The sequence below is a fragment of the Zalophus californianus genome, chromosome 10 (genome assembly GCF_009762305.2).
Source record: "Zalophus californianus isolate mZalCal1 chromosome 10, mZalCal1.pri.v2, whole genome shotgun sequence".
In the NCBI taxonomy this organism is placed as follows: Eukaryota; Metazoa; Chordata; class Mammalia; order Carnivora; family Otariidae; genus Zalophus; species Zalophus californianus.
The window spans coordinates 62,822,226-62,846,032 of NC_045604.1; the positions used below are offsets into that span (position 1 = coordinate 62,822,226).

At 40.3% G+C, this 23,807-nt stretch overlaps 1 protein-coding gene across 8 annotated transcripts in view; it reads left to right on the forward strand.

Annotated features, from left to right (window-relative positions):
- Positions 1-23,807, forward strand: part of SDCCAG8 (SHH signaling and ciliogenesis regulator SDCCAG8) — a 232,566-nt gene that overhangs the window by 122,740 nt on the left and 86,019 nt on the right. Inside the window, exon 14 of one of the 8 annotated variants that reach the window (XM_027610407.1) lies at positions 507-667. The exons of the other annotated variants lie outside the window; for them this stretch is intronic. Within the exon in view, the coding sequence (XP_027466208.1) occupies positions 507-576 (70 nt within the window). The 3' untranslated portion in view covers positions 577-667. Of the gene's footprint in view, positions 1-506; positions 668-23,807 lie in introns of those variants that run through there. 8 annotated transcript variants of the gene reach the window in all.

Below are 23,807 nucleotides of genomic sequence, written 5' to 3' on the forward strand. Positions count from 1 at the left end.
AAAATGTTTAATGCAGTTGTTCCCGAAAATACACCGGGAGGAACCAGTACCATAAATTTATAATAAAAATAAGTATCAGCTGCCCCCTCCTTCACTGATAGAAGTCATGTCAGTGTGTTTTCATCCTGGCTTGGGTTTTTCTTAAAAAACAGTGTTTTGGGATCAGTTGCCTTAGTCACTTAACGTATTATCATACAACTGTCATTCTCCTTTGCCTTCTTCGCTTCATTTTTACCCAAGAGGAAAGAGGGGCCTTTCCGAGAAGGTGGAAATTCCTTTGCATACTTGTTTGTGACACGTCCAGACATTTTTAAAGATTTTAATCCCTCTCACGAGACTACCACTTACATCCATGTGGGTAGGTTACTTTATGATGCAACATATTAAAACACCATATTTCAGAGTGTTTCTATGATTGTCATTGACTATTGAGGCGAACACTCTTGTCCATACCTGCTGTACCTATATTGAAGCCTGTTCTTCTGACTCCTGCATCTTTTTCTCAGGTCTGATCTGGAGGGGAATTACTGCAGGAAGCCCTCTGTTTACTTTCGAGAGGATTTAGAACTGGAGTGACTCTCAGTGCAAAACAGAAGGGAGACCAACCTGCCATTAAACCTTCAGGTTCCAGCTTTACTTCAGCAGTGCTGCCTTCCAAATATGTATTTTCTCTCTTCCATAAACGATGTTTTCAGTGATAGGTACTTCAGAGAATTTCTCAGAGCGGGAATCTCAGCGAGCCCCATAAAAGTGGGCACTCTGTTCTTCCCTGCTCTTGCCATCCAAACGGGAAAGTCTGCCCTCTGCGATCCAAATGGGAAGGTCTGCCCTCTGACCTGGAGAGATAATAACTTGAATGGCAGTATTTGTATCTTTTTGGAAGTGAGAAAGGGTGTGCCAGAGGGGTCACCAGCTTATCCTGTTAGGATCGGTGATTTACTTGGGGAAAAGTGATGAAGCCTTTCTTTGCAGAGCATTGCAGAGCGTTTAGCTTCCGCATAGTTAAGGACTGCAAATGCTTTCTTGAATGGAGTTGTTTGACCTCTCCTGTTACCAGGAGGAGTAACAGAAACCCAGAAAGGGGGAACTGATTAGCCCCATAACCAGACCACATAAAATCCAGATGCAGATGGCCTCAGGCTCTCTTGCAGCAGGGACTCGGGGCCGCCTCAGTATGCTGCCCATTTCTGTCCATCCCAGGGCTTGACTTCTGTCTCAATGTTGGCTCATTCCTTCAGGTTCTGCCACACCATGGAGTCACCTCCTTCAGTCCAAACTGAAGGTAAAGGAGATGCCCTTGATTTCAGATTGTAAGTGTGACTTCCTGGCTCCCCCATTTCTGATCACACAGCCACCCCTTGGATACACATGCTGGAAACCTCAGTAGCAGCACTGGAGTGAGGGAGGGGAGGTGCACTGAGCAAGAGAAAGTGCTCTCATTAGGGGGAAGGGGGTCAGGGACCCTGGGGAAGTCAAACAACAGGTGTCCCCTTCTATTGTCTTTTTAAAAAATACATAATCCCTGATTTTTCCTTTGAGGGATTCAGTGCGAAGAGGGGAAAGAAGAGTACATCTCTGTTCACGTCGGTTTGTGAGTGATAGTCTCCATTGTCAGCATGTTATAAGGCCGAGGAGGCAGGGTTAGTTCTTCACAGGGTCACTTTGTGGTTTTATTTAGAGAACTCTCAGAATGCAAAAAGAAAGGTGTATAAAGGTTGCATAAATGAGCCCCTGGCACTAGCCAAGCACTGTGTCTGATTCCCAGCAGCAGTGCGACAGGAAATGTGGCCTGGGGATGGGCTGTAAATGATGAGTCCACGATAAATACAAAAATTGGGTATTTGGAAGCTTTTATTTTAAATTGCACAATATCCAACCAAGTGCATGATCAGTGGGCTCGCTCTTTCTTTCTTTCTTTCTTTCTTTCTTTCTTTCTTTCTTTCTTTCTCTTTCTTTCTTTCTTTCTTTCTTTTCTTGTATCTTTTAAAATTAAAACATTTTTCTAGTAATTCATTTTTATTGCATTTTACAAACTCATGCTTTGCAAAGAAAATTTTAAGAAAATAAGCTTGTACACAAGAAGGTTGAACGCCCTGCCTTCTCAGTCCTTACAGCAAGCCTGGGGAAGCTGAGGCATGAAATCAGGCAGCCAGGAAGGAGGGAGAGGGTGCCAAGCAGAAGAGGCAGGCTTTGAACCAGGTCCATCAGACTCCAGATCCTGTGCTCTGAAGCTCCTGTTCACGAATAAATGCAAAAATGTATTTCAAAGCTAAGTAGAATTACCCTTTGGATTGCAGAATCTCAGTTCAGAGGCCAGGAAGCAGGTCTCTGGTGTCAGGCTATGTCTAGCAGATCCTCCGTGAACATTGCATAACTTTACCTCTGCTCTTTATCCTTAGGGGCAAATTAAGGACCTGCCCTCATTTTTAGGTGACAACTGGCTTAGGTCAAAAACCCAAACTTCCAACCTCTCTTCATTTGGAAAGGGGACTCTAGCCTCGACACGTAATCTTGCTATTCCTTGGTGAACTTTATTTTTTTTCCCCTCCTGAGTTTTATTGAAGAATTTTTAGCCTCAAGTTTCCATTTAAAAGTTAAGCTTATTTTTTTTCCTTGTACTCCTTTCATGAATAAATTAAGCAGAGAACGTGTCAAAAATACTTTTAAATGGATATATGTGCAACCAACATCTTCAAGTCTTGAAATAGATGGCCTTGGTACTGTTTTAAACTGCGTCCTCTTCTCCTTCCCCCACCCGGTCCCTGAGAGAACAGGCTGTCGGAGAGCCAGGAAGGCAAAGTCGTTTTCTTTTGCTCTGGTGGACACCGGGTTGCCCGAGTGCCCTTGGCTCCGCCTGTTGGATGGTCCAGGAACCCGGGTCTCCGTGCGGCCTGAGGCGGGAGAGGTTAGCGTTGCAGGCTGCCAGAGAATGTGTCTCTGCGGGTGGGTTCTGCCTAACTTTCCCTGGCTCGCTCCCCTCAGTTCTGTGAAGCCCAAATGTGTGTGCAATGAAAATCGACACCAGGGATGTCTCCTCTCCCCTGCCACACAGGCCCGCAGCCTGGAGCATGGCGGTGGTGGCAGCCAACTCATTTTCTGAAGAAGCCCAGAGGAAACCGAGAAAGGATTGCCCACAGCACTTGCCCGACTCAACAACAATGAACATCAAGTTCAATATAAATAGAAGGAGAAAAAAGGCAAAAACCTAGAACTGTTGTTTTCGTGGCCCTAAGTAAGAATATTTTTTCTAAAAGAAAGCTCTGATCTCCAGTATTAATTTAAGGTAAATTTTAAAAAAACTTGATGTTTAATTTCTTCTTAAACACTTCTTCTTAATTGGAAGTGTTGGCTAGACCAATTATTGGGCATGAATCACTTGTTATTTAATGTTTCCCTGATACCCACAAGTAGACTATACAGTGACTCATTGATGTTAAATGTTGGAATCAAAGCTCATTTTAGGATCCCGAGAAAGGAGGAGGTTTGGAGAATATCCAGTTTCCTCAGTGCCCTCCTCGGGGCCATTATCTCCTGGGGCACCAGGGCCCAGTGCAAGTAAACACATTTTTATTAAGCTACTACTCTATTAGATTGGCTTAGCAGACAGTACAGTTCCCTGAATTCAAGAACTCAGAGTGGGCACCAAATGGATCAGGGAACATTTGGAAACAGCCTGTGATGCTGATGTCCAGCTGAGGGGAAAGACTGCTCTGCCTTGGCTCTGTGTGACCTCCACGCAGCAGGCACTGGTCACCTGAGGGAGGGCTGAGCATCTCCTGCCCTGGCCAAGGTGGGGGGGGGGGGAGAACCAGGCGGAGTATGAAGCGATCCCTTTATCCAAAGAATCCACCCCGTGTTGAGAATAATTATTCTAAATGTAGCTATACCAACAAAAGAAGCACATAAAATAGAGTAAGAAGTCACTATTGGAATATGTGCTGGGGTGGAAGTGAGGGGGTGTTCGAGATGAGGCATTAAAAGTGGGTTTCAGCAGGTTCAAGGTTTGCTGGTTTTCCAGTAGCTGATCTGAAGTGTGGTTCACCAGGCTGGGCATAGCTTGATTTTGACACCAGTCCTGGTTCTGTTTCTGAGGACCTTCTGTCACCTTGGGAAAAGTCTCCTACTGCACTTTACTTCCTACAGATCTTAACTGTAATTTTGTGAGGATGTATGTGAGTATGAAAATCACTGAAATTCATTCAGGGTTCTTTAAATCTGAGGTGTTACTCATCTGTTCAGGGATGATGCTACTAATGAATTTGTGTAAAATAAATTCACTAGCAATCACAGTGCTTTGCTCAAGCTAGAAAACTTTAGGGCAGTTGAAGCAAGATCAAGTTACTCAAGTCCTTTTTGGCAAGGCGGCAGTGGTGACAAATCAGGGACACGAAGAGAGGATATCGTTAAATATAAGACTTCCCATTTTCTAACTCTCACACGGCCCTCTTTGTCTTTGGAGGAATACCACCTTGCCCCTCCTGATATTAGCCGTTTGTCACATGAGAAATAATGGAAGCAGCTCTGCGACCTGGGGGCTCATAAGCTCTGCCTTGTTGCACGGATGGCAGTTCTGGATTCTTCCCCTCTTTCTGAAATCAGGCGTCTATTCAGGATCAGGCACTACTGAATGAGTCAACAATGTTCGGGCGGAGGAAAGATGATAATTGTATTAAGGAATTAGATAAAATTCATCCACGGTGAAAACAGAGCCCGTGTCAGAACTGTGAGGGGAGCCCAAATTCAGATCCTGCGCTCGGGTTGATTTGCACAAAGGCTTATCTGTTAAAAAGTGGAAGAGGGGAAGACAGCATGAGACAACTCATGGAGCTAATAAACTTTTGAGATGCTGTTTCATATGTTTGCTTTTCATTAAATTCAGGAATGGTTGCGACTATGTTGTTGTGATTCAGTCAACATTTATTCCTATCTGTTTTTCATATACAAAGGCGTAGGGATGCCAGAAAATAAACTGTTAACGGAGAATTAACTTCTTTGGCATGCTTTCATACTTGTCTTCCAAATTAAAGAAAATGAAATGGGCAGAAACAGAGTGTAGATTACCTCCTTTTTGTCAAAAATGGTGGGAATTTGAAAATTAATAATAAAAAAGGGAACAGATGCAGTAACATGCCAGAGGGAGATTAATGTGGAGAGTAAAATCTGTGAGCAACAAAACTGAAGCAAACTGAATCAGTGGGAGGTGGTTGTACAATCAAAATCAGGATAAAAGAGAAATTACAAACAACCCTGCACTTGTCAAAGTAGTAGTAATGAAATTCTAAGTCTGCCAGCAGTGAGAACCTGTGTTAGCACTTTGGGGTAAGGCTGGTAGCCGGGTGCCAGGTAGGAGGGCAGTGTGAGCTTGCTGGGCGGGAGCCATCTTGTGTCGAACAGATGGCACCGAAAGCTGGCAGGGGAGGGGCTCCTTAGCAGAACTAATCAGACAGGAACAGATAGGGCAGCTGGGGAGACTGACCACAGACAGGGAGTCTGCGGGGTAGCCGAGTGCCATGATGTTTGCAGTGGTGTGCCCATTGGTCTGAGATAAGACCTTGCAATGTCTTTCCCATCTACAGAAGAACGGAAACTTTTGTTCCAAAAGAAAAATTGAGTTGAATTGTAGCACAGTTGGGGGTGGCAGTGGGCATCAGGGTAGAGACTGAGGAAGGAAGAACTGTCCATCTCGAAATGTGTGGAGTGAATTTTCAGTCCCGGCTTCCGTGGAACTTTGATTTTTGCTGTTGGGTGGGGGTGGGGGGTTCCTGCCATTCCTAATGTGTACGGTGCGGCACATGGAATGATCACTTTATATATTTTATGCATCAGAGAGCTTCTGGTATCAAGGCTGGAGTTAAAATTAGAAGAGGGTTTTCGATATGATTTCTACCACATATGTCTTTAACAAATGAAAACCCAAACCCACAGACAATCCACGCATTTACACTCAATAATTTCTCAGAACCTAATTGGAGCCACATTGATCCAGAGCCACTTGACCTTCTTTTCTCTCCCGTGAAACTGCGATGGAACATCAAAAAGCTAAGCATAATTCAGAGCCCCAAACCTTAAGATAAAAATAAGATTAAGTCATTCTGAAAGAAATGAAAGAGAAAATGATCTGTTAAATTTAATAACTCATGAGGGAATCATGTATTTTAAATATAGAGTTGGGACATTCATGCTAAAACTATTACTTTAACAAAGAAATCCAGATCTCCTACATCTGTTTTTGAACTAGTATATTTCTCTCTCTCTCTCTCACTCTCTCTCTTTTTTTTTTTTTTTTTTTTTGCAGAAGCTTTATAGCTTGGCTCAATTTATTCATTTTGAAGGGGGAGGGGAAACATTACCAGGATTTGAAATAGGTGGTATAACATAGCCATATGCTATTTATGCAGCAGTTTCTGCAATAAATCTAATTTGGTGCTGTCAAAAAATTAGACTTATTTGATATAGCAGCACATTAGTAAATGATTGTGGCAGATTTAAAGTTGTCATTTAGTCTCTCCTTACTCTTAACAGAATCTCGCAAATTTGTCTTATCCCCCTTGCTCAAATCTGTGGAAAGTTCTCAGTTCTTTGTCCTGCAGTCCTGCAAATATTTTCACATCTGAAAGAAAGTCTTGCCTTAAGGTAATGGAGGAAGAGGGTGGAAGAAGGAGTACCCTCTGTGGCTAAAAGGCTACGTGGATCGATAGGCAGAAAAATCCATACACCAGGGAAAAATCATTGTATTCTCATCCTTTTCAGTTCTTAGAAAAGCAAAACCGTTAGTCTCATTCAGAAGGTAGACAAATTAAGGAAGGTCAGTTCTCTATTAAGGAGCTGAAATATTTTTACCTTCCAGCCTACATCCATATGCTGCTTCGGGGAAAATTGGTATGAATGAATGTGAGTGACATCAGCTCCTCGTCCACACCTAGCAGGCCCTTAGAAGCGGCTTCACTGTTCTCTAGTAAACCTGGCGACATTGCTTCAATGCTGTTTTGTTTTTGCTGCAAAATTTGTCTTTCAGGTGCTGGTATCAAAGTACCTAAAACTTTTTCCTAGTTTTTCTGTTTCAAAGATAAAACAAGCGTCTTACACCTGAGGCAGATAACTGTTAACAGGATTCTCTGAATTCCTTAAATCGGTCCCTTTGAAAGAGGCATCGTGATGCTATTTCCCCTTTTCTTTTTCTTACGTACTTGAGGGGAACAGTGGATGTGTGTACACACTCATGCATCCCTGTGTGAGTGTAAGTGCTGTTTAACTGAGTGGCTTTTCATTTGTTTATGTTCTTGTCAAATACATTTTCTAAAACAAGCCTACTAGTGGGTTTCTGAAACGAAACGCAATTTGCCAAGAATGCAGCATTCCTTCACGGTGATTTAAGCAGCCCCTGTGAAACTAGCATTTTGCTAATACTTCTTTCTTTTATATAGCAAATCAGACCACGGAAGTGATCAGATTACCAGTACCCTTTCCATGCTATTCAGAAGCAGGCATCCAGGTAACCAAACTACCGTCAGGCACAGAATACACTAAAGGGAAAAAAAAATACCCGGAAAAATATTAAACAAACTTGCTGGGTAAATTAGATACTAGCTCTGAAAGGTTCTCCACATAAAAAGAAATTATTTAGAAATCATGTTTTGGGAAGATGGGAGAGGAAGCACCTCTTAGAATTCATATTTGGTGTTCAAAAGCCACACCTTCAATTACACTGTATATATTACATAAGAATGATTTATAGGACAGGGAATTTTGGAGATGAGGAATAGAATTGAAATTCGAGCTAAAAAAGAGTGTCTCTGCACTTGGATTTGAAGCTTTGTCGGGTTTTATTTTTGCTTTTATATTTAGCATCACAATAATTTTCTTCAATACATCTGAAGAATTGTTCTGAAAAAGTCCTTTTTTGGGTAAATTATAAATATTTAATCAATCAAACCCTTAAGATTCAAATTTTAGATTGCATGTTTTTAGGCTGCTTTTATTAATAAAACCTGCCTGCAATTTTATGTCCATGAAAAAAACTTTAATTATTGCCTTTTCTACAAAGGATTTAGAAAATGTTTCCTGGCCTGACTAATTGTGCTTAATAAAAGCATATGCAATAGGACAAAATCTTGGGGTAATTCTTCCAAATCTAAAAGCAGCATTATGAATGAAGTAGCGCTTAGGTTTACATTTGGCTTCACATTTATTTGTAACAGTGCTTTGGTTAAAAATCCGTGTCATCTCTTTTCTCCTAAAAAAGTGATCGCCCTTTTTCTTATAAGAAGACTGAATCGAGTCATTGGTTTGCCTTTTTCCTAGAGAATACAGTTGTCTAAAATGCTGGGAAGTAATTCAGCATTTCATGTCCGATTTATGAAGGGAGGGTAAATAGTTGATAGCAGTGGATGACAGAGAATAAATTTACTTGAGAGTATAATTTTCACCTAATTTTTATGAGTTAATTTTTTTCACAGAACTGGCCTATTGGTACCACTTCTATTTCTTTAGCTAGATGATGGTGTGCTTGTTGGGCAACATATATTTGAATATTATTGAAGCAGAACTGTTTATTTTTTAAATGACGAAATTTAAAATATACTCAATTTGTGTATTATGGGTTCAGTCTTTCAAAGCAGTAATGGAGCTGTGTGTTAATATATAGCTCATAATTGAAATGGTACATCTTTGTACATTTTAAGCATTTCAGTGTAAAATTTCTTAATTGGAATACTCTTTCCCTTGGCTAATTCATTAGTGAAAATATTTATTCCTCAAGTTAATGCTGTACAGTACGAAGCAATTTTTACATAGTGTAAACTTGTTTATGATATTTTGATTTCACTTTAAAACTTTTATTTTCCTTCTTATACATATAGTTCATACTTGATATAATAAGAAGTGCAGACACACATGAAGGAAATACATATCAGCTGTCTGGTTTTTACAAATGATCATTAAAATGCCATGTCTTACTACTTTGACTCCAAATTATTGTCTTCCCGAACCCAAAAGTAATTTTCACAAGTACATTACACAACAGAACTTCATCTTCTGCTGGTTAGCAGGAGAGGATTTAAATCCATGCCGACAGTTCATTTGACAATGACCTTGAGGGGCTTTGCTTCTTGAAGAAGAAAGCAGAAGCTTGCGGTAAACAAAGTTCACTTCTGACAGATGGATTGAATGACAGAAAGGTTGCGAGTGCCAGAATAGCCCTGGCAGAGGAGGAAATGTTCAGTGGAATCCAACAGGAGAGGAGGTGTGAACAGGTGCAGGGTTGCTGACGGAAGGGGAACCAGATGGAAGGAGCCAGAGCCAGTTTATTTAAAGGAAAAGGCAGAAAACATTGAAAGGCTGTGCGATCAGTGGCTAAAAGTGTTCATAGAGGAAGGTAAAAATTCACAAAGCAAAACTGCACAGTGGGGTAGCTAACACTTAGCATAATGGTAGTAATTTGTGAGTTTAGTTTGGAAGTTGCAATTGAAATACATTCATCTTGGCTCTTGACACCATCAAGTATAGATATTTGAAAGTTGTTTATTTTTTTAAGTTTCTAAGCTTTTTTTATCCATCCATTAATTTAATTTCTTTCCAGCCAGAAGCTCCGTTGTGATAATACTAAAATTGTGTCGTCAGCTAGGAAAAGAAAAAAAAAATTTAAAGTGAAGGTTAACATTCCATTCAAATTTATCTTGTGATGCCTCAGTTTTGTTCACATATGGGAAGCAAATGCACGCACTGTTGGGTGACATCTGTAATATCTAAGAATTTTGCAGTGTTGGAATAGATGCTCTTGGTTGCTTTTGTTGTTTTGAGTCTCTGTTCATTTCGTGAAGTCCAGTTTGATTGTTCCAGGAAGATTAATGCTCTCTAAAATATATACTTGCCTGCCTGATCTTCAAGTTAATTTCTGTTGCTGAGGGTGCCCTGATTTTCACTGACTTCCCGTGACCTGCCTTCAGGCGGACACCTGCAAACTCAAGAGGCATCTACAATAGGAACAGTATACAGTGGGGCAAGGAAGGGAGGACTTTCTTGTTTTCTTAGACCTACTAAAATTAAACTTTCTGCAAACCAAAGACATCCTTGCTAATCATCCGCCTGGTCACATCACCCATGCCATTTATATGGGCCCTCGTCTACCACTGCTGTCCTTGAAATTTTCCGACATTACATTACTGATAAAGAGCTGCCAATTGAGGAGGAGCTGCTATGAAGCAATCCCCAAGAGAAATGATGAAAAGGCACAATTATTTTGAGATGTTAAAGACCTAGTAATTTATTCACAAGAGTTTCTGCACACTGTTCACAAAGATTAAATACCCAGGGTGTACCCAGTGAGCGCTGCATTCACGTTACCCATCTCAGAGTAGCCTGGATCAGATAGCTTTGGTTAGGGCTAGTGTTCGGAACGTTCTGATTTTAGAGATCACGTCTATGATCCATGGCTTGCTTTTGTCAGTGAAAAGAGAGAACTGCAATTTGATTAGCAGTTATAGAAGATGTTTATTCACGCCTGTGTTGTTCATGGAGAGCCGTGTGCTCTTGGTCATTTCTTTTTAAGAAATGTACACAACTGTATATTTGGAGGAAAACGAGTAAATGATTTCTTCTAACAAAAGGAAATTGATCATCTGTATTTACAACCAGCTTCAAAATGTGCCTCTTTTCCCCCACTTGTTAAGACGCTTTCATTTAATAGATATTCTTATTAACCTAAAATTTTACATAAAGTTGATTGCGCATACTTGCTTTAATTGTAAGGTACTGAGTTTGCCATCTCTTCCATCAGAGTTCCTGAATACCTTTATAAAATCCCTCTTATAGCAATATAGAGCCTTTTTATAATAATATAGAAAACTAGTGTGGTGCTGCTGTGTAAAATAATGCCACAAAATTCACCTGAATTGTGGGATACAAACTGAAAGGTTGGAAAAAGGAATTAACAATTAGTCCTCATTTGCTACATCACAGATTAAACTGCAGGCTCTTTATGGGTGGAACTCATAGCTTTCCAGAAACATGTAAACTTAGCTGTGCTCAGCATCATGTCTTATGTCATAGGGGTTTTGTAATTTTTTTTGAATGAAGGGATAACGGGTTGATTGCTATTAAATAGGCATTCATTCAACATTAGCTATACCAGGCGCTGTATAAAATGGATGTAATAACTTACCTACATGTGTGTGCGTAAAATCTGGAAAACAGCATTTGTATTTATAAATATTCCTTAGCTTAGCTCAGATCATTGGGAGTGAACGAATTAGTGAAACAAGCCTAGTCCAACCCTCATTATCATATGTGAGGACTGCAGTGAGGGACGCTAAGTGACTTGCCCAAGGTCAGCAGTTCTGCAGTGGAAGCTAAGAGTACAATCTCCATCTCCTCACTCTTAGTCTAGCGCTGTTTGGTATTCCACATTATACACCCCTGGTATTCAGTGATAACACGACTTGTCGGAAGAAACCTGTTAAAATCTTTCTGTAGGAGTCTTGCACAACCTGTTGCTGAAAGGAAAAACAATTTTCTTTTTGGACTTTTCCACCAGTTACTAGTTCTTGAAACAAACAAAAGAGCTGTAACTTACAAACAATGACCACTTCTTGGAACACTCCTCCTGGGGGTAATGGTCAAGATAGCTCCCAGGACACATTGCTTACTGTGTGATGAGCACGTTACTCATATTAACTCACTTAGTCTCCGTGTGACCCTTTCAGGTAGATTCTGCCATGAGCCCATTTTACAGATATGAAAACTGAGGTGTATGGAGGTTACTACCTTGACCAAGTTCACAGCACTAGCAATGAGGTGGAGTTGGGATTCAAGCCTCAGCAATTAGGCTCCAGAATAGGCTTATTTATTACACTTAGTATGTTGCCTCTGATGGTGGCTGTCATGAGAAAATCGATTCTGTGATCAGTTCCTTTTGGAAAGTTGAATTAAGTAGGGTTCTTGCCAGTCGGGCTTCTCAGAGCCTTGGAAATGCTAACTAGTGCGCATTGTGACTCTCTTGGAAAGGGATTTAGTTTTCAACATTTTCCAAATTTATACGACTTATGGAATCTCTTCTACCAAATCTCCACATCTCTCCCAGGAATCAGGTTTTTAGGAATATACACTTTGGGAAAAATTAATCTAAATTCATTTGTGGTAGGGTAATTGCGAATTGTCACGTGGGAGGTTTTTGTTTTCTTGTCGGCACCTCTGGAACTTCTCTCCCCAGCTGTTCCGTTCATGCTGAGAGCAGGCGTGTGGGTACCTTTCAATTTAGGTTGAGTCTGTCCTCTAAAGCACAGGGGAACATCTCTGACCATTCCTTGAATGGTCAGCTGGGCCAGAGTTAAGGTTAAAATGGGTTCTCCAGCTCCACCATTCTAACTTGGACTTTATATATAGTTCTTGAAAAACAACTTGGCACATAACTGGACGCCAGTCAGTTGATAAGATTTAGGTACCTCTCTCAAAGCTTGACTCTTAGAATAAGATTTCGTAGAGTAAAATACCATGGATGCTTTGGGATGTAAGTCCTTTCAGAAAACCTTCTGCCAGGAGTTACTGGCACAGAGTCGAAGTCTGGGCCCCTAAATCAGACTCTGCAATAGACCTTTCTCTCCTTCAGCTCTTGCTAGCCCAGTATTCTCCCTTCTAAGTATATCCCTTGCAGTGTCCTGAAGAAATGGAGCAACTCATGGAGAGTAAGCTCTAGAAGTCGAGAAGTTGAGCACTCCTAATGTGTTAATTTTTCTGTAAATACACTCGGAGGTGCCTATAATTTATCATTATTTCCAGCAGCTCCTATTGGTAAGATTTTCTGTAAATAATGATGTGGCAGTGATAATGATGGCTGGAACAGTGACTCTCGCAAGAGCTTGCTGTGTGCGGTCCTGGCTCCCCATCCACCCCTCCCCTTGCTGGGTTTTAAATTCTGTTTCTTCCAACAAACAAACTCCAGCAATTTTTGTAGAGGGTTGAAACCATTCATTGGTTTATCTGAATTCCACAAAGTGCAGATTATGTTTTGCAGTAAGTGAGAATTACGAAGGCAACAGATTAGCTCACCAGGCGGTGGGATAGTTTATACTGGCTGACACACTGATTGACTAATACAACTACGTGGTCCTCTTGATCAGCTTTGAAAGTGCTAGTTTTTTACTAGAAACAAGTAATGAGTGATACAAGGTTGATTACTGGGGATTCAAAAGTCTGTGGGGGAAAAGAAAAGAAATCTGTGGGGGAAAATCTCTTAGGGAAACTGTTATTGCCATTTAATAATTACAGAGAGACTATTAAGATTTTCCAACTATATGCATATTTACTTATTAGGAGTCTTAATGCATGTTCATAACTGGATATTTTTCTATAATTTGCCAGCTTGGCTGTGTGGAATAATTTTTAATATGCTTTATAATTTAATTTTAATTATGCATATGTATTTTGGAAGATGCTTCAAACCAGATCTGATTTCTTTTAAAAAAAGATTTTATTGCTTACATTTGTGTAATATGGTAACTGCTTCAGCCTTAGCTATTCTTCGTTTTCTATCAGAATTCTTATTTCTCCTTTCAAGCAATGGTGACTGGACGACTTAAATGAGAAGTTTGTCAAGGTAAAAAAAAAAAAATGTTATTTTAATAGCTTTTGCTTTTTATAAAAAATGATGAGATTTGATATCTTCATGAGGCATTTAAAGTTAGCAAGTTTTGGCAACATGGTTATTTTGATTTGTAGCCCATCGGGATTAAAAATGATTCTTTGCTCTGGGGAAATAGACAAAGGAGTTATGCTCAAACCCACACTGTCCAGTGGAAATACAAGGAGAGCCACAACATGCAAGCTGCATATTTAATGAAAAGTTTCCAAATAGCCTTATTTTAAAAGGTGAAAAGAAACAGGTGAAATTAATTCTAATAGTTTTGTTAACCCAATATAGAAAATGGTATCATTTCAACATGTAATCAAGATAAATTAATGAGATTTTTTTTTTTTTTGCTTTTTTTTTCTAATTCTCCCCAGCCAGGTGCATTATTATTTACACCTACAGTGTCTCTCACTTTAGCCTAGCCACGCATCAGGTAGTGACAGCCACGTGTGGCCAGTGGCTGCTGTATAAAACCATGGCAGCCCCAGGCTCTTGTGTTCACTTTCCCCAGCTTCTTCTCAACACCCCGTGTAGATGCAGTTGGTTTCTCCTGAGCATAAACCCTGAATTCTATTTCTACAAGAACTGGAATCATTCTATAAAAACAAGAAAATCATGTCAGCTTTTTCTGTAATTTTGGAGCCAGTAGCCAGGCCTGTCTTTGATTAGTCCTTTTCTAAAGAACTGCCACTTTGGGCAGGAGGGGGAGGAGGAGGAGGAAGCTGCCATTTACTGGTCATTCTTTGAAGAGCAGCCGAACTCCTCACTGTCCCAGCCGCCCCTGAGAGTAACCCTATCTTAGGGTCCCGGCTTTGCCTTTACACCTTACAGCTGTTGCAAATAAATTCGACAATGAAATAACTAGATGCCAGGCCATTAGTTGAATTTAGACGTTTGTCAAATGGTGGTCTGGGCCGGATGTTGCTGGTTGCTTTAAATAGATTGTCTCACGTATCCAGATAACATCATTTCACTAAATGAGAAAATGACCTTAGACTGCTCCCATCCAAGGGCTCATGGCAAGGGCCTCTCAGGGCCAGGGCCCCAGTCTAGTCTGGGAGTGTCCAAAGCCCCAACTCACGCCCACGGTAGAATACCACTCCTTCCATATCAGGGAGCTTTTATCAGGAAATTGAGGACATTTTTTATTCTTTCTTTGGGCTTGTGGGTCTTTGAGATAATTGTATGGATCATTACACTTTGAATAGTCATCTTCTAGGAAATAATAATGAGAATAATAGTGGTACCGACTAATATTTTTGAACACAGGATATGCCCATGCTGTACTAAGTATATTTTACATACAATGTCCTGGTATTCCGAAGGAGAGACACATCATTAGCCCCATTTCACATTTGAGAAAACGGAGTCATAGGGTAAGTGAGGGAATAAAGCCGGCGGACACCAAGGTCTGAGCTCTTAACCTCTGGCTCGTGTGTGCAAATGCGTGACCCAGCTGTGCTGGCGGGGGGGCTCACGTGCTGAGGCCTCAAGGCCAAGAGCACAATGTTGCTTTTAGAGGCCCTTTAGGATTTTAGTTGCTTCTATTCCTTTCCTCAGGGCATGAATTCCCCTGTTTTGGGTGCACTCAGAACAGGCTACCCTGTAGAAATGAGTTTCAGTATAGATTTAGAATAAAGGTAGAAGCAGGTCTTTGGGAACAGAAAGAACAGCTGTGCAGCCATAGGAATGGGGAGTAGAAAACCCAACACACACTTACATTACTGCGGAAAAGGAACCTTTCAGAAGGTAGGTAAGAATTGTTGTAAGCACATGTTCCGAGCCAGATAGAAATCGGGTTAAACAAATCATAAAATGACTGCAAGGGAAAATGTTTTCATGAGGAAAATGACCCCAGGCCTGTGGCAGGAACATGCTTCTCTAATTTGGAAGAGTGAGGATAACACTGGGATGGGAATCTGAACACTTGGGCCCTGGTCAGTTTTCTCTTCTGTAAAATGTAATTGTGCTTTTCAGCTCCAGAATCCCATGCAAAATTATGGAAAGTTTACAGAGATCTCAATCAAGTTTTAAAAATGAACGAACTGTATTTCTGTTATCAAGCCAAGGTTAGTCAGTAATACACAATCCTAACTTGTAAGTACAAACATACTGAGTGTTTGACCAAAAACACACCACTTCAGCAACAGTGAAAACTCTCCTATCTTTATTACGTCATTTCCCCATTTGCTCAGACTCAGACTTCTGGTAAATTCAGCCATTTGACCCATAGCTATAAACTAAGATATAAATTAAAAAGTACTTTTAAGAAACAAAACAAAACAAAAAGCATGGCAGCAAGTCATACCCAAAACAACCAATGCAAAAAATTAGAAGAAGCCGCTCATACTTCCATTTGCTTTCTGGATCTTTAGAACAGCGTCTGAGACTTTCCATGCAGCAGCTGTTACAAAGCACCTTCTCTTTCCAGTCACTCACTGGTGGTGGGCACCTGGAGGTACAAGGGGGAGCAGTGACCCCCAAGAGCTTCATAGCAGGGGCAACAGTAGCAGCAAGAGGGCCTTCCTCACTTGACACTATGACCTTGACTATCAAGTGGAGTCGATTATATTCGTTATAGTTTGCTCAAGGAAGCAGAGCCATAATTAATATATATTTGAGACATATTTCTACTGTAAATGGTCAGATTTCTTGGGGCCCGATGCCTGGAAAAGTTCTCTCATGTGGAACTTCTCACCTCCCAACATCCCAGGTAATTGAAGCATGACTCTATAGCGCTTAAGAAATAAGATGCGATAAAGTGTATTTGATAATTGCAATTCTTGCTATTATAGCCTGTTTCTTAATAAATTTAGTAGCCACAAAGCAACCAACACATTCCCCATTTAATAGTGGATCTGAGAAGTAATTTCAAGAACACTTTAATAATAAAGTAGAAACGTATTTCAATCAGTGGTATCACAACTTGACAATGACGCATATCCATTGACAGTTTACAGAAATGCCATTATAACATATATGTTGATCCTACTGATGTCCGATCTGAAGTTACTCATCAGAAGGAGGAATTGTGGGGACTATGTAGATAAACTGACATTTTTCAGAGAGGAAAGTCAGGAATGGACTAACGTGATCCGTTTATATAGAAGGGTCAGAGATGGAAAATACGCATATTTTGACAATAGGAAGATACAAAGGCAAAATCATGATCTAGTTTATTTTATGCAGTAGCATATTTGTTCTTATTCTTTGGTCTGGTGAACTGGGCCCACGGTGTCACAAAATGGAATAGACTTACAGTTACTTACGCATCAGAGACCTCTGAGCTCTTGAAATGTTTTAAGGGTGAAAATTGCTGAAATGTGCGTTTGGAGGTTGTTCAGTGTCAGTATCTACCTATGGTAGCTACCACATCTAGGAAACAATTTCAGAAATTGCTCTTGCTATTGCTGTAGTAATAAGTGCTCTCCCTGCTTCTAATGTTGTCCCTTCCCCATCTGTTCCCCACACTGCAGCCAGAGTGATCTTTCTGAAGTATGAGTGTGATCACAACACTCCCCTGCTTAAAACCCTACATTGGCTCCCTATTTCCCTTAGGATGAAGTCCTTAAAAATAGCTTCATGTTCTGGCTCCTGCCTACATCTTCAGTCTTTTCTTTCTCCAATCTCCCTCTACCAGCAGCTCGCTTCTACCCTGCAACATGTATATGCCACCCTTTGGTCATGCCAAGGCTGTTTGCAATGTTCCAAAGGCACCTGGGTTATCTCTCCACCCTGAATCTTGCACACACTGTCCACTTCACTTGTCTCAAGATTCTTCTCAGGGGCACCTGGGTGGCTCAGTCATTAAGCGTCTACCTTCAGCTTGGGTCATGGTCCCGGGGTCCTGGGATTGAGCCCCGCATCGGGCACCCTGGTCCGCGGGAGGCCTGCTTCTCCCTCTCCCACTCCCCCGCTTGTGTTCCCTCTCTCACTGTGTCTCTCTCTATCAAATAAATAATATTAAAAAAAAAAAGATTCTTCTCATGCTTTGGATGGCTAATTACAACTCCTTTTCAGCCTCTAATTTTTTTAAGCTTCCTAAAATCCTCCCTGACTGTACCTCGCCACTCTCCAACTCCTATCCCATCTTCCCATAGGATAGCAGGACGTTAGCCCTATTTTCATATTTTTTTCCCATTCTGTTTCAGTTGTTCTTTCTTGTCTGTTTTCTTCACCATGAATTCTGAAGGCACGGTCGCGGTCTGTGTCTTGAACTCTGATGCATCCCCACACTTTCGTGCTTGGCACAAAGTAGGTGTTTAAGTATTTGTGGAATGGATGAGCAGTAGGAGTCTGACAAAGCCACTCATGTGAGGCAATGCCATGGAATGGAAGTACACTGGACTTGAAGTGAGAAGACAGGTGTCGGTTCTAGATCTGCCACTTATTACGAGCTGTGCACCGTGGAGCAAATCTCTTAATTCTCTGGGCTTGAGGTGTCTCTTCGTGTCAAGCAGGGCTAACTGTTCCATCTCCCTGCCTTCCAGAATTGTTAGGAAGAGTAGAGAGGTCAATGTGTTTGAATGTTCTTTGCAAAACAGAAAGCACAGATGTGGGAAGGACACTGAGTTGGTAAGAGTCCGTGGTTTTGTCTGAAGTCAATGTGAGTCGCGCGCACCATGTAACAGAAGCGGGCAGTATCTCGTCAAGCATGGCCTCCTTTGCTTGATGGTTAGAGCTTTCAAGTTATTTTGGAGATACTGTAAGAACACTTTGGGAGAGAAAATTATTTTTAGGGCTGGTTTTGTTAATTATTTCCTTTCTTTTGTGTTTATTCCTTTGAAAGACGTTGATCTCCTTTCTGTTTCTGCTTCCTTTCCTAGAAGTGACTCATGTTCTAATCTGATAACTCATCTTTCAACATTGTACTTAAAATTCTGACACACTTTGCAGTGAAGAAAATAGAAATAATTTACTCTAGGAAATATGTATGATGCCATTAGGGTTTTTTTGCATACTTGAGGAAGTAGGGGTTACTGAAAGCTACTCCTCTTGTATTTTTTTATCCCAGTTTGTTCTATTCTAGTATTTCTATGTTTGCTCAACTATGAGACCATAGCCCCTGTTAGCAGTAAACAAGTACAGGATTTTGTGTTCTTGTCAAACATGAAAGATACCATGTTGCCTACTAATTTTACTGTTGTTTTTACTTTGTTATTGTTGCCCATAACAATATAAAACTAAATTGTTGGCCAAAATAGGGATTATCTGATCCTGTTCTCTTCCAATCAGTAGACAAGAGGATCCTTAAACCTGTGTGGAGACATAGTACTTTCCATCTCTTAACAGTCATTCATTCATTCATTCTTTCATTCATCCGTTCATCAAATATTTGTTGACCGCACAGGTATGTCCCAGGCACCATTCCACGCTCTTGGGATAAATTAGTGAGCAAAACCAAGGTCTCTAGTTTTTAGGTACTTACAGTCCAGATAAGATGTGCTTGTCTTATCTTCTCTAGAACTCTGTGACCAGCTTGAGGCCAGAGACATAGTTGTGTGGCTTTCAATGTTTTTGTAAAAGTCAATGTATTTCTTTAAGAAAGATACAACTGATTGATAATGTCACTGTGGGAAGAAGTGATCCAATAACATATGGGACAAATGGAAAAGGAGAAGGCGAACTGTCTTGGAATTCAGCTGTCAAGATGGATAATACAGGTTTTAAAAGACACACACTTAGGGATAATTTAATTATTTCAATGATGTTGTTATGCTTTTAACCTTTTCTCATTTCTCTTCATCCCTGATAAACTAAGAGATTGAAGCATCGGGATTCATACTGTTGGATTTTAGAGTCAGGTAGGCCTGGATTTCCTGGCCATGCCCCTTAATAACTAGGAGATTTTGAACAAGTAATATGACCTTTCTAGGCCTCAGTTTCCTCAATTATAAAGTAAGGATAGTAAGAGACTCTACCTCAGAGGGTTAGTATGAGAATTAAATAAAAGGATAAATGTGAAGAGCTTAACTTATGGTAAACATTAATAAATAATAGCTTATTAAAATTATTAATCCTTCAAGGTAGGATTTTTTTCTGCCCTATTTGAAGAACCCCAAGATTAAAAGAATTAAGTTACTTGTCTATGGCCACACAAGAAATAAGAAAGTGAATGCCATACTTTGACACTGTAGCTCTGTGAGTTTTCTAGTGTATTCTGTTGCCTCTCAAGATGTAATTTTCCCAGAACACAAAGGAAATCAACTGAAAATGGTGTATGCATTTGTGTAAAAAAGAATAAATAAGTAAAAATAAAAATTAAAAAAACCACAAAGCAAATGAAACTGTAAGCAAATGTTTAATTCCAGTTCACAGAAGATGCACTTTCTGTAGTAGATCAGCAATTTTGAAAGTGCTTTCTGTGTATACTGTGTAAGTTTGAACAAATGAGTAAATATGTTGAAGATAATGGGAGCCAAGTTTCTCACTGTTGAGGAGGAAAGTTATAGTGATGGAAAGAGGGTAGACTAGGTTCTATCTATGTTGTTGGATCAGAATTGGAAAGATCAGTCTGAATGTACATGTATTATTAATATAAACATACATGGAAAAATACTTATATATTTATACATTTATATGTATATTCCTATCCTGGTTCTGTCTACCAAGGTGACCTAGAAGCAGAATTCTCAGTAGCAATGTGCACCACCTGATGATATTGGTTTCTAAATACCATTCTCTATTAAAAGGCAGAAGAGTTCCTTGGAGAAATGCTGATTGCAAGACTGGTACAAGGATAGTACCAGATGAGCCTGGAACATCTTGGTGGGGGTAGAAAGCCAGGAAGTTCATAGGAATAATAGAGATATATAACATAGGAAACAGCTTGGATGAGTTGAACAAAAAAATAAATAGTGGCCATAATCGATTATAGCCCACTGAGTAAAATAAGAATCCATAACTCCATGCTGATATCAGTGAATTAATAATGGGAGAGAAAGGAAAGCCCTTTCTTACAGCACATTAACCAAGTGATCAAAGATAATGTCGCCAATGTTAGGAACAAGGACGTCATGTGTCTTAACTCACAGTGACACCCATACCTCCCTGCTTTTTTTCTCTATAATTCCATCAGGAATGGCTTTCGGCTAGTCAGCATGTTATAAAGGGTCTCATAACTTTGTCATACCAATATTCTACTGTCACAAAGCTCTCTGTATTGTACTTTAGAAGGGAAATGCCATTTAACCACAGGGTTGTATGTTTAATACCACAGCTTCAGCCCTCAATGAACAGGTGACAGGATTGGTGCCTCAAATCACTGCCACTACAGGCCCCATGCTCAGGTTAGACTTGAAGCTTTCATCATTTCTGTCTCAGACTCATCAGTGAACTTTAGGACCATCAGAAACTTTTACTCCTTCAATGTTGCTATAAAATTTAGAATGTCCTTAAAAAAAAATCTAATAAATCATTTTTGCTCTGTGACATATTTTTAAAATAGCAGGATTTAAAATAATAAATGATATAGAAAAGTTGAGGATGAAAAACATAAAGTGAATTCTTCAGTCCATTTCTTTAATGGGATGGTAAGTATCATTGCAGACATTTTTAGAGAATATAATCAACTGTAATTGGAAAAAAGGAGTGACAAAACCTCTATGTGTGCTTGGTCCATGTTTGAGGACTATCCAGTGCTTGTGTACTTCCTTTAACTCTTAATTATCATCAAGAAAACATGGACATGCCCACATGTGGCCACCGGTGATTGTGAATAACTTGGAGAAGAAGGTAGATGTTCCTATTCTAGTGCAGTTTCTCCCTTTTAAAATCAGCTCTATGGAGGTAAATTTAAATATAATAAAAATCACCAATTTTAGATGTGCAATGAAAAATATTTTGACAAATATATACAGAGGTGGAACCATTATAATCCTGATAGAGAACACTTCTGTCAACCCCAAATGTCCCTCATGCCCCTTTGTTCCCTCACACACACCCCCTGTTCTTAGGTCCTGGTGGCACTCACGTGTCACTCTAGTGTTTACTTTTCTAGAACGTCATGTAAATGAAAGCATACAATATGTTTGTAGCGTCTGGCTTCTTTAACTAAGCATACTGCTTTTGAGGCTCATCCATGTGTTTTACTTACAGTAGCTTGTTCCTTTTTATTCTTACTATTCCTAGTATCCCTGTAAGGTGACACCACAGTTTCTTTAGCCATTTAGCAGTTAATGGGCATTTAGATTGTTTCCAGCTTTTTTTTCTTTAAGATTTTATTTATTTATTTGACAGAGAGAGAGAGAGGGAGAGCACAAGCAGGGGGAGTGGGGGAGAGAGAAGCAGGCTTCCTGCTGAGCAGGGAGCCCTATGCGGAGCTCGATCCCAGGACTCCGGGATCATGACCTGAGCCGAAGGCGGACGCTTAACCGACTGAGCCACCCAGGCGCCCCTTGACTGTTTCCAGTTTTTAGCAATTATGTCTAAATCTTTCAGCCTCATTTTAATCACAACCAAGAAATTCTTCTTTACTGCCATTTCTTTTATTCCAGTTTATAAAATATGGCTAACTAAAAGTTTGATTAAATGAAATCATCAGTGTTCTGAGTGAGAACTGAAAGAAACCCAGTTGGGGAAGACTAGCTCAGCCACCCTTCATGACACTCTCACACCCAGCTGGGACGGACCTCTCATTTTTCTTTGCTTTGGTAGTTTTCCCAAATTTGGTAGATTTCTTTTGGTGTATTCCACCTTCTACTTCTTACTTTAGCCGTTTTGAAGTCCCTGTTGGGAGCAAGGACTATGCCACATTTATCTCTATTTGACTCAGTGCCTAGCAGAGTGTCTTTTACATAATAGAGTTATAGAGTTATGATAAATATTAAATGAATTGATTTGGATTCTTCTCTAATCCCTCCCTTGGACACATAAGTGGTTTTTATTAATTCTTTCAATCCATGATTGCATTACCTCTAGAGTGCCATAAAATAGGTTTCCCTAAATCAGAATATTTCAAGTCCCACCTCTGCCTTCACATCACTTACAATGTAACCTTCAAGCCTATTTCTTTTTTCGGCTATAATGTGAGAGGATTTGATTAAGCAGATTTGAGATTCCCTTTCAGTTCCAACATTCTAAGGTTTTATAAAAAGCCTACTAAGTCAGAAAGAACCTGCAAAGGGAGAAGGCAACACGGGAGGAAAGGGGGCTGGAGGGAGGAAATAGGAAAGTAAAGATAAGCTGTGTTTTTATGCAATGGAAAAAAAACGTTAACTAGACTTGTGGCGATCATTTCGTACTTCGTACAGATACCGAACCATTATGTTGTACACCTGAAACTAATATGTTATATGTCAATTATACCTCAATTAAAAATTATAAAATAACATGTAGTTTCTAAAATAGAGTAAAAATTGGAGAAGGATTCAAGAAACAAAACTTGTTTAAGTCAACATTTGTTGGTAGAGCATTGTTTTTTTTTTTTTTAGATTTTATTTATTTATTTGAGAGAGTGAGAGAGCTTGTGCACAAGTGGGGGGGAGGAGCAGAAGGACAGGGAGAAGCAGGCTCCCTGGTGAGCAGGGACCCCAGTGAGGGGCCTGATCTCAGGACCCCGGGATAGCCGAAGACAGACGCTTAACCTACCGAACCACCCAGGTGCCTCAGTAGCGCATTCTTTTAAATTGTCTTATTTTTTAAGGAGAACTACTAACAGTAGTTATTTTTTCCATAGTAAATTTAGAATATCCGTTATTAGGCAGCTTCTCGTGCTAAAAATTGATGTTGAGCCTGGCAACCCCTTTATGTAGGAGAACCATAGCCCGGGTTGGCCAAGGGTAGCCCCAGTCATGGCTGTGGTCCTGGTATGACTATCAGCACTCCTTTTCACTCTCAAGTGGATATTGGTTTTGAGCAGTGTGTTGTAAGGCTACCCAGTTATTAGTGATCTCAGAGCCTCACATCTCTGTGCCTGTAACCAGGGGCCTGACATTGGGGTGGTTCCTCAGTGGAAGAGTCCACAGTCTCTTTAGGCTGATTCCTTCAGCAGCACGGTTTCTAGCTGGTGAAGTCACTGCAGCTTCTCTCTTCCAGACACTCTTCCTTTTGAAATGTCTGAAAACTTTTTGCCTCCTCAAACTAGCTTTGAGCAGATTCTCCAGCCTCACTGAAGACTGCATCCTCCCTTGCCCCATGGCGAGGGTCTAAGAACATCTATTCATTAAGCATTCACTGCCTGCTTCTT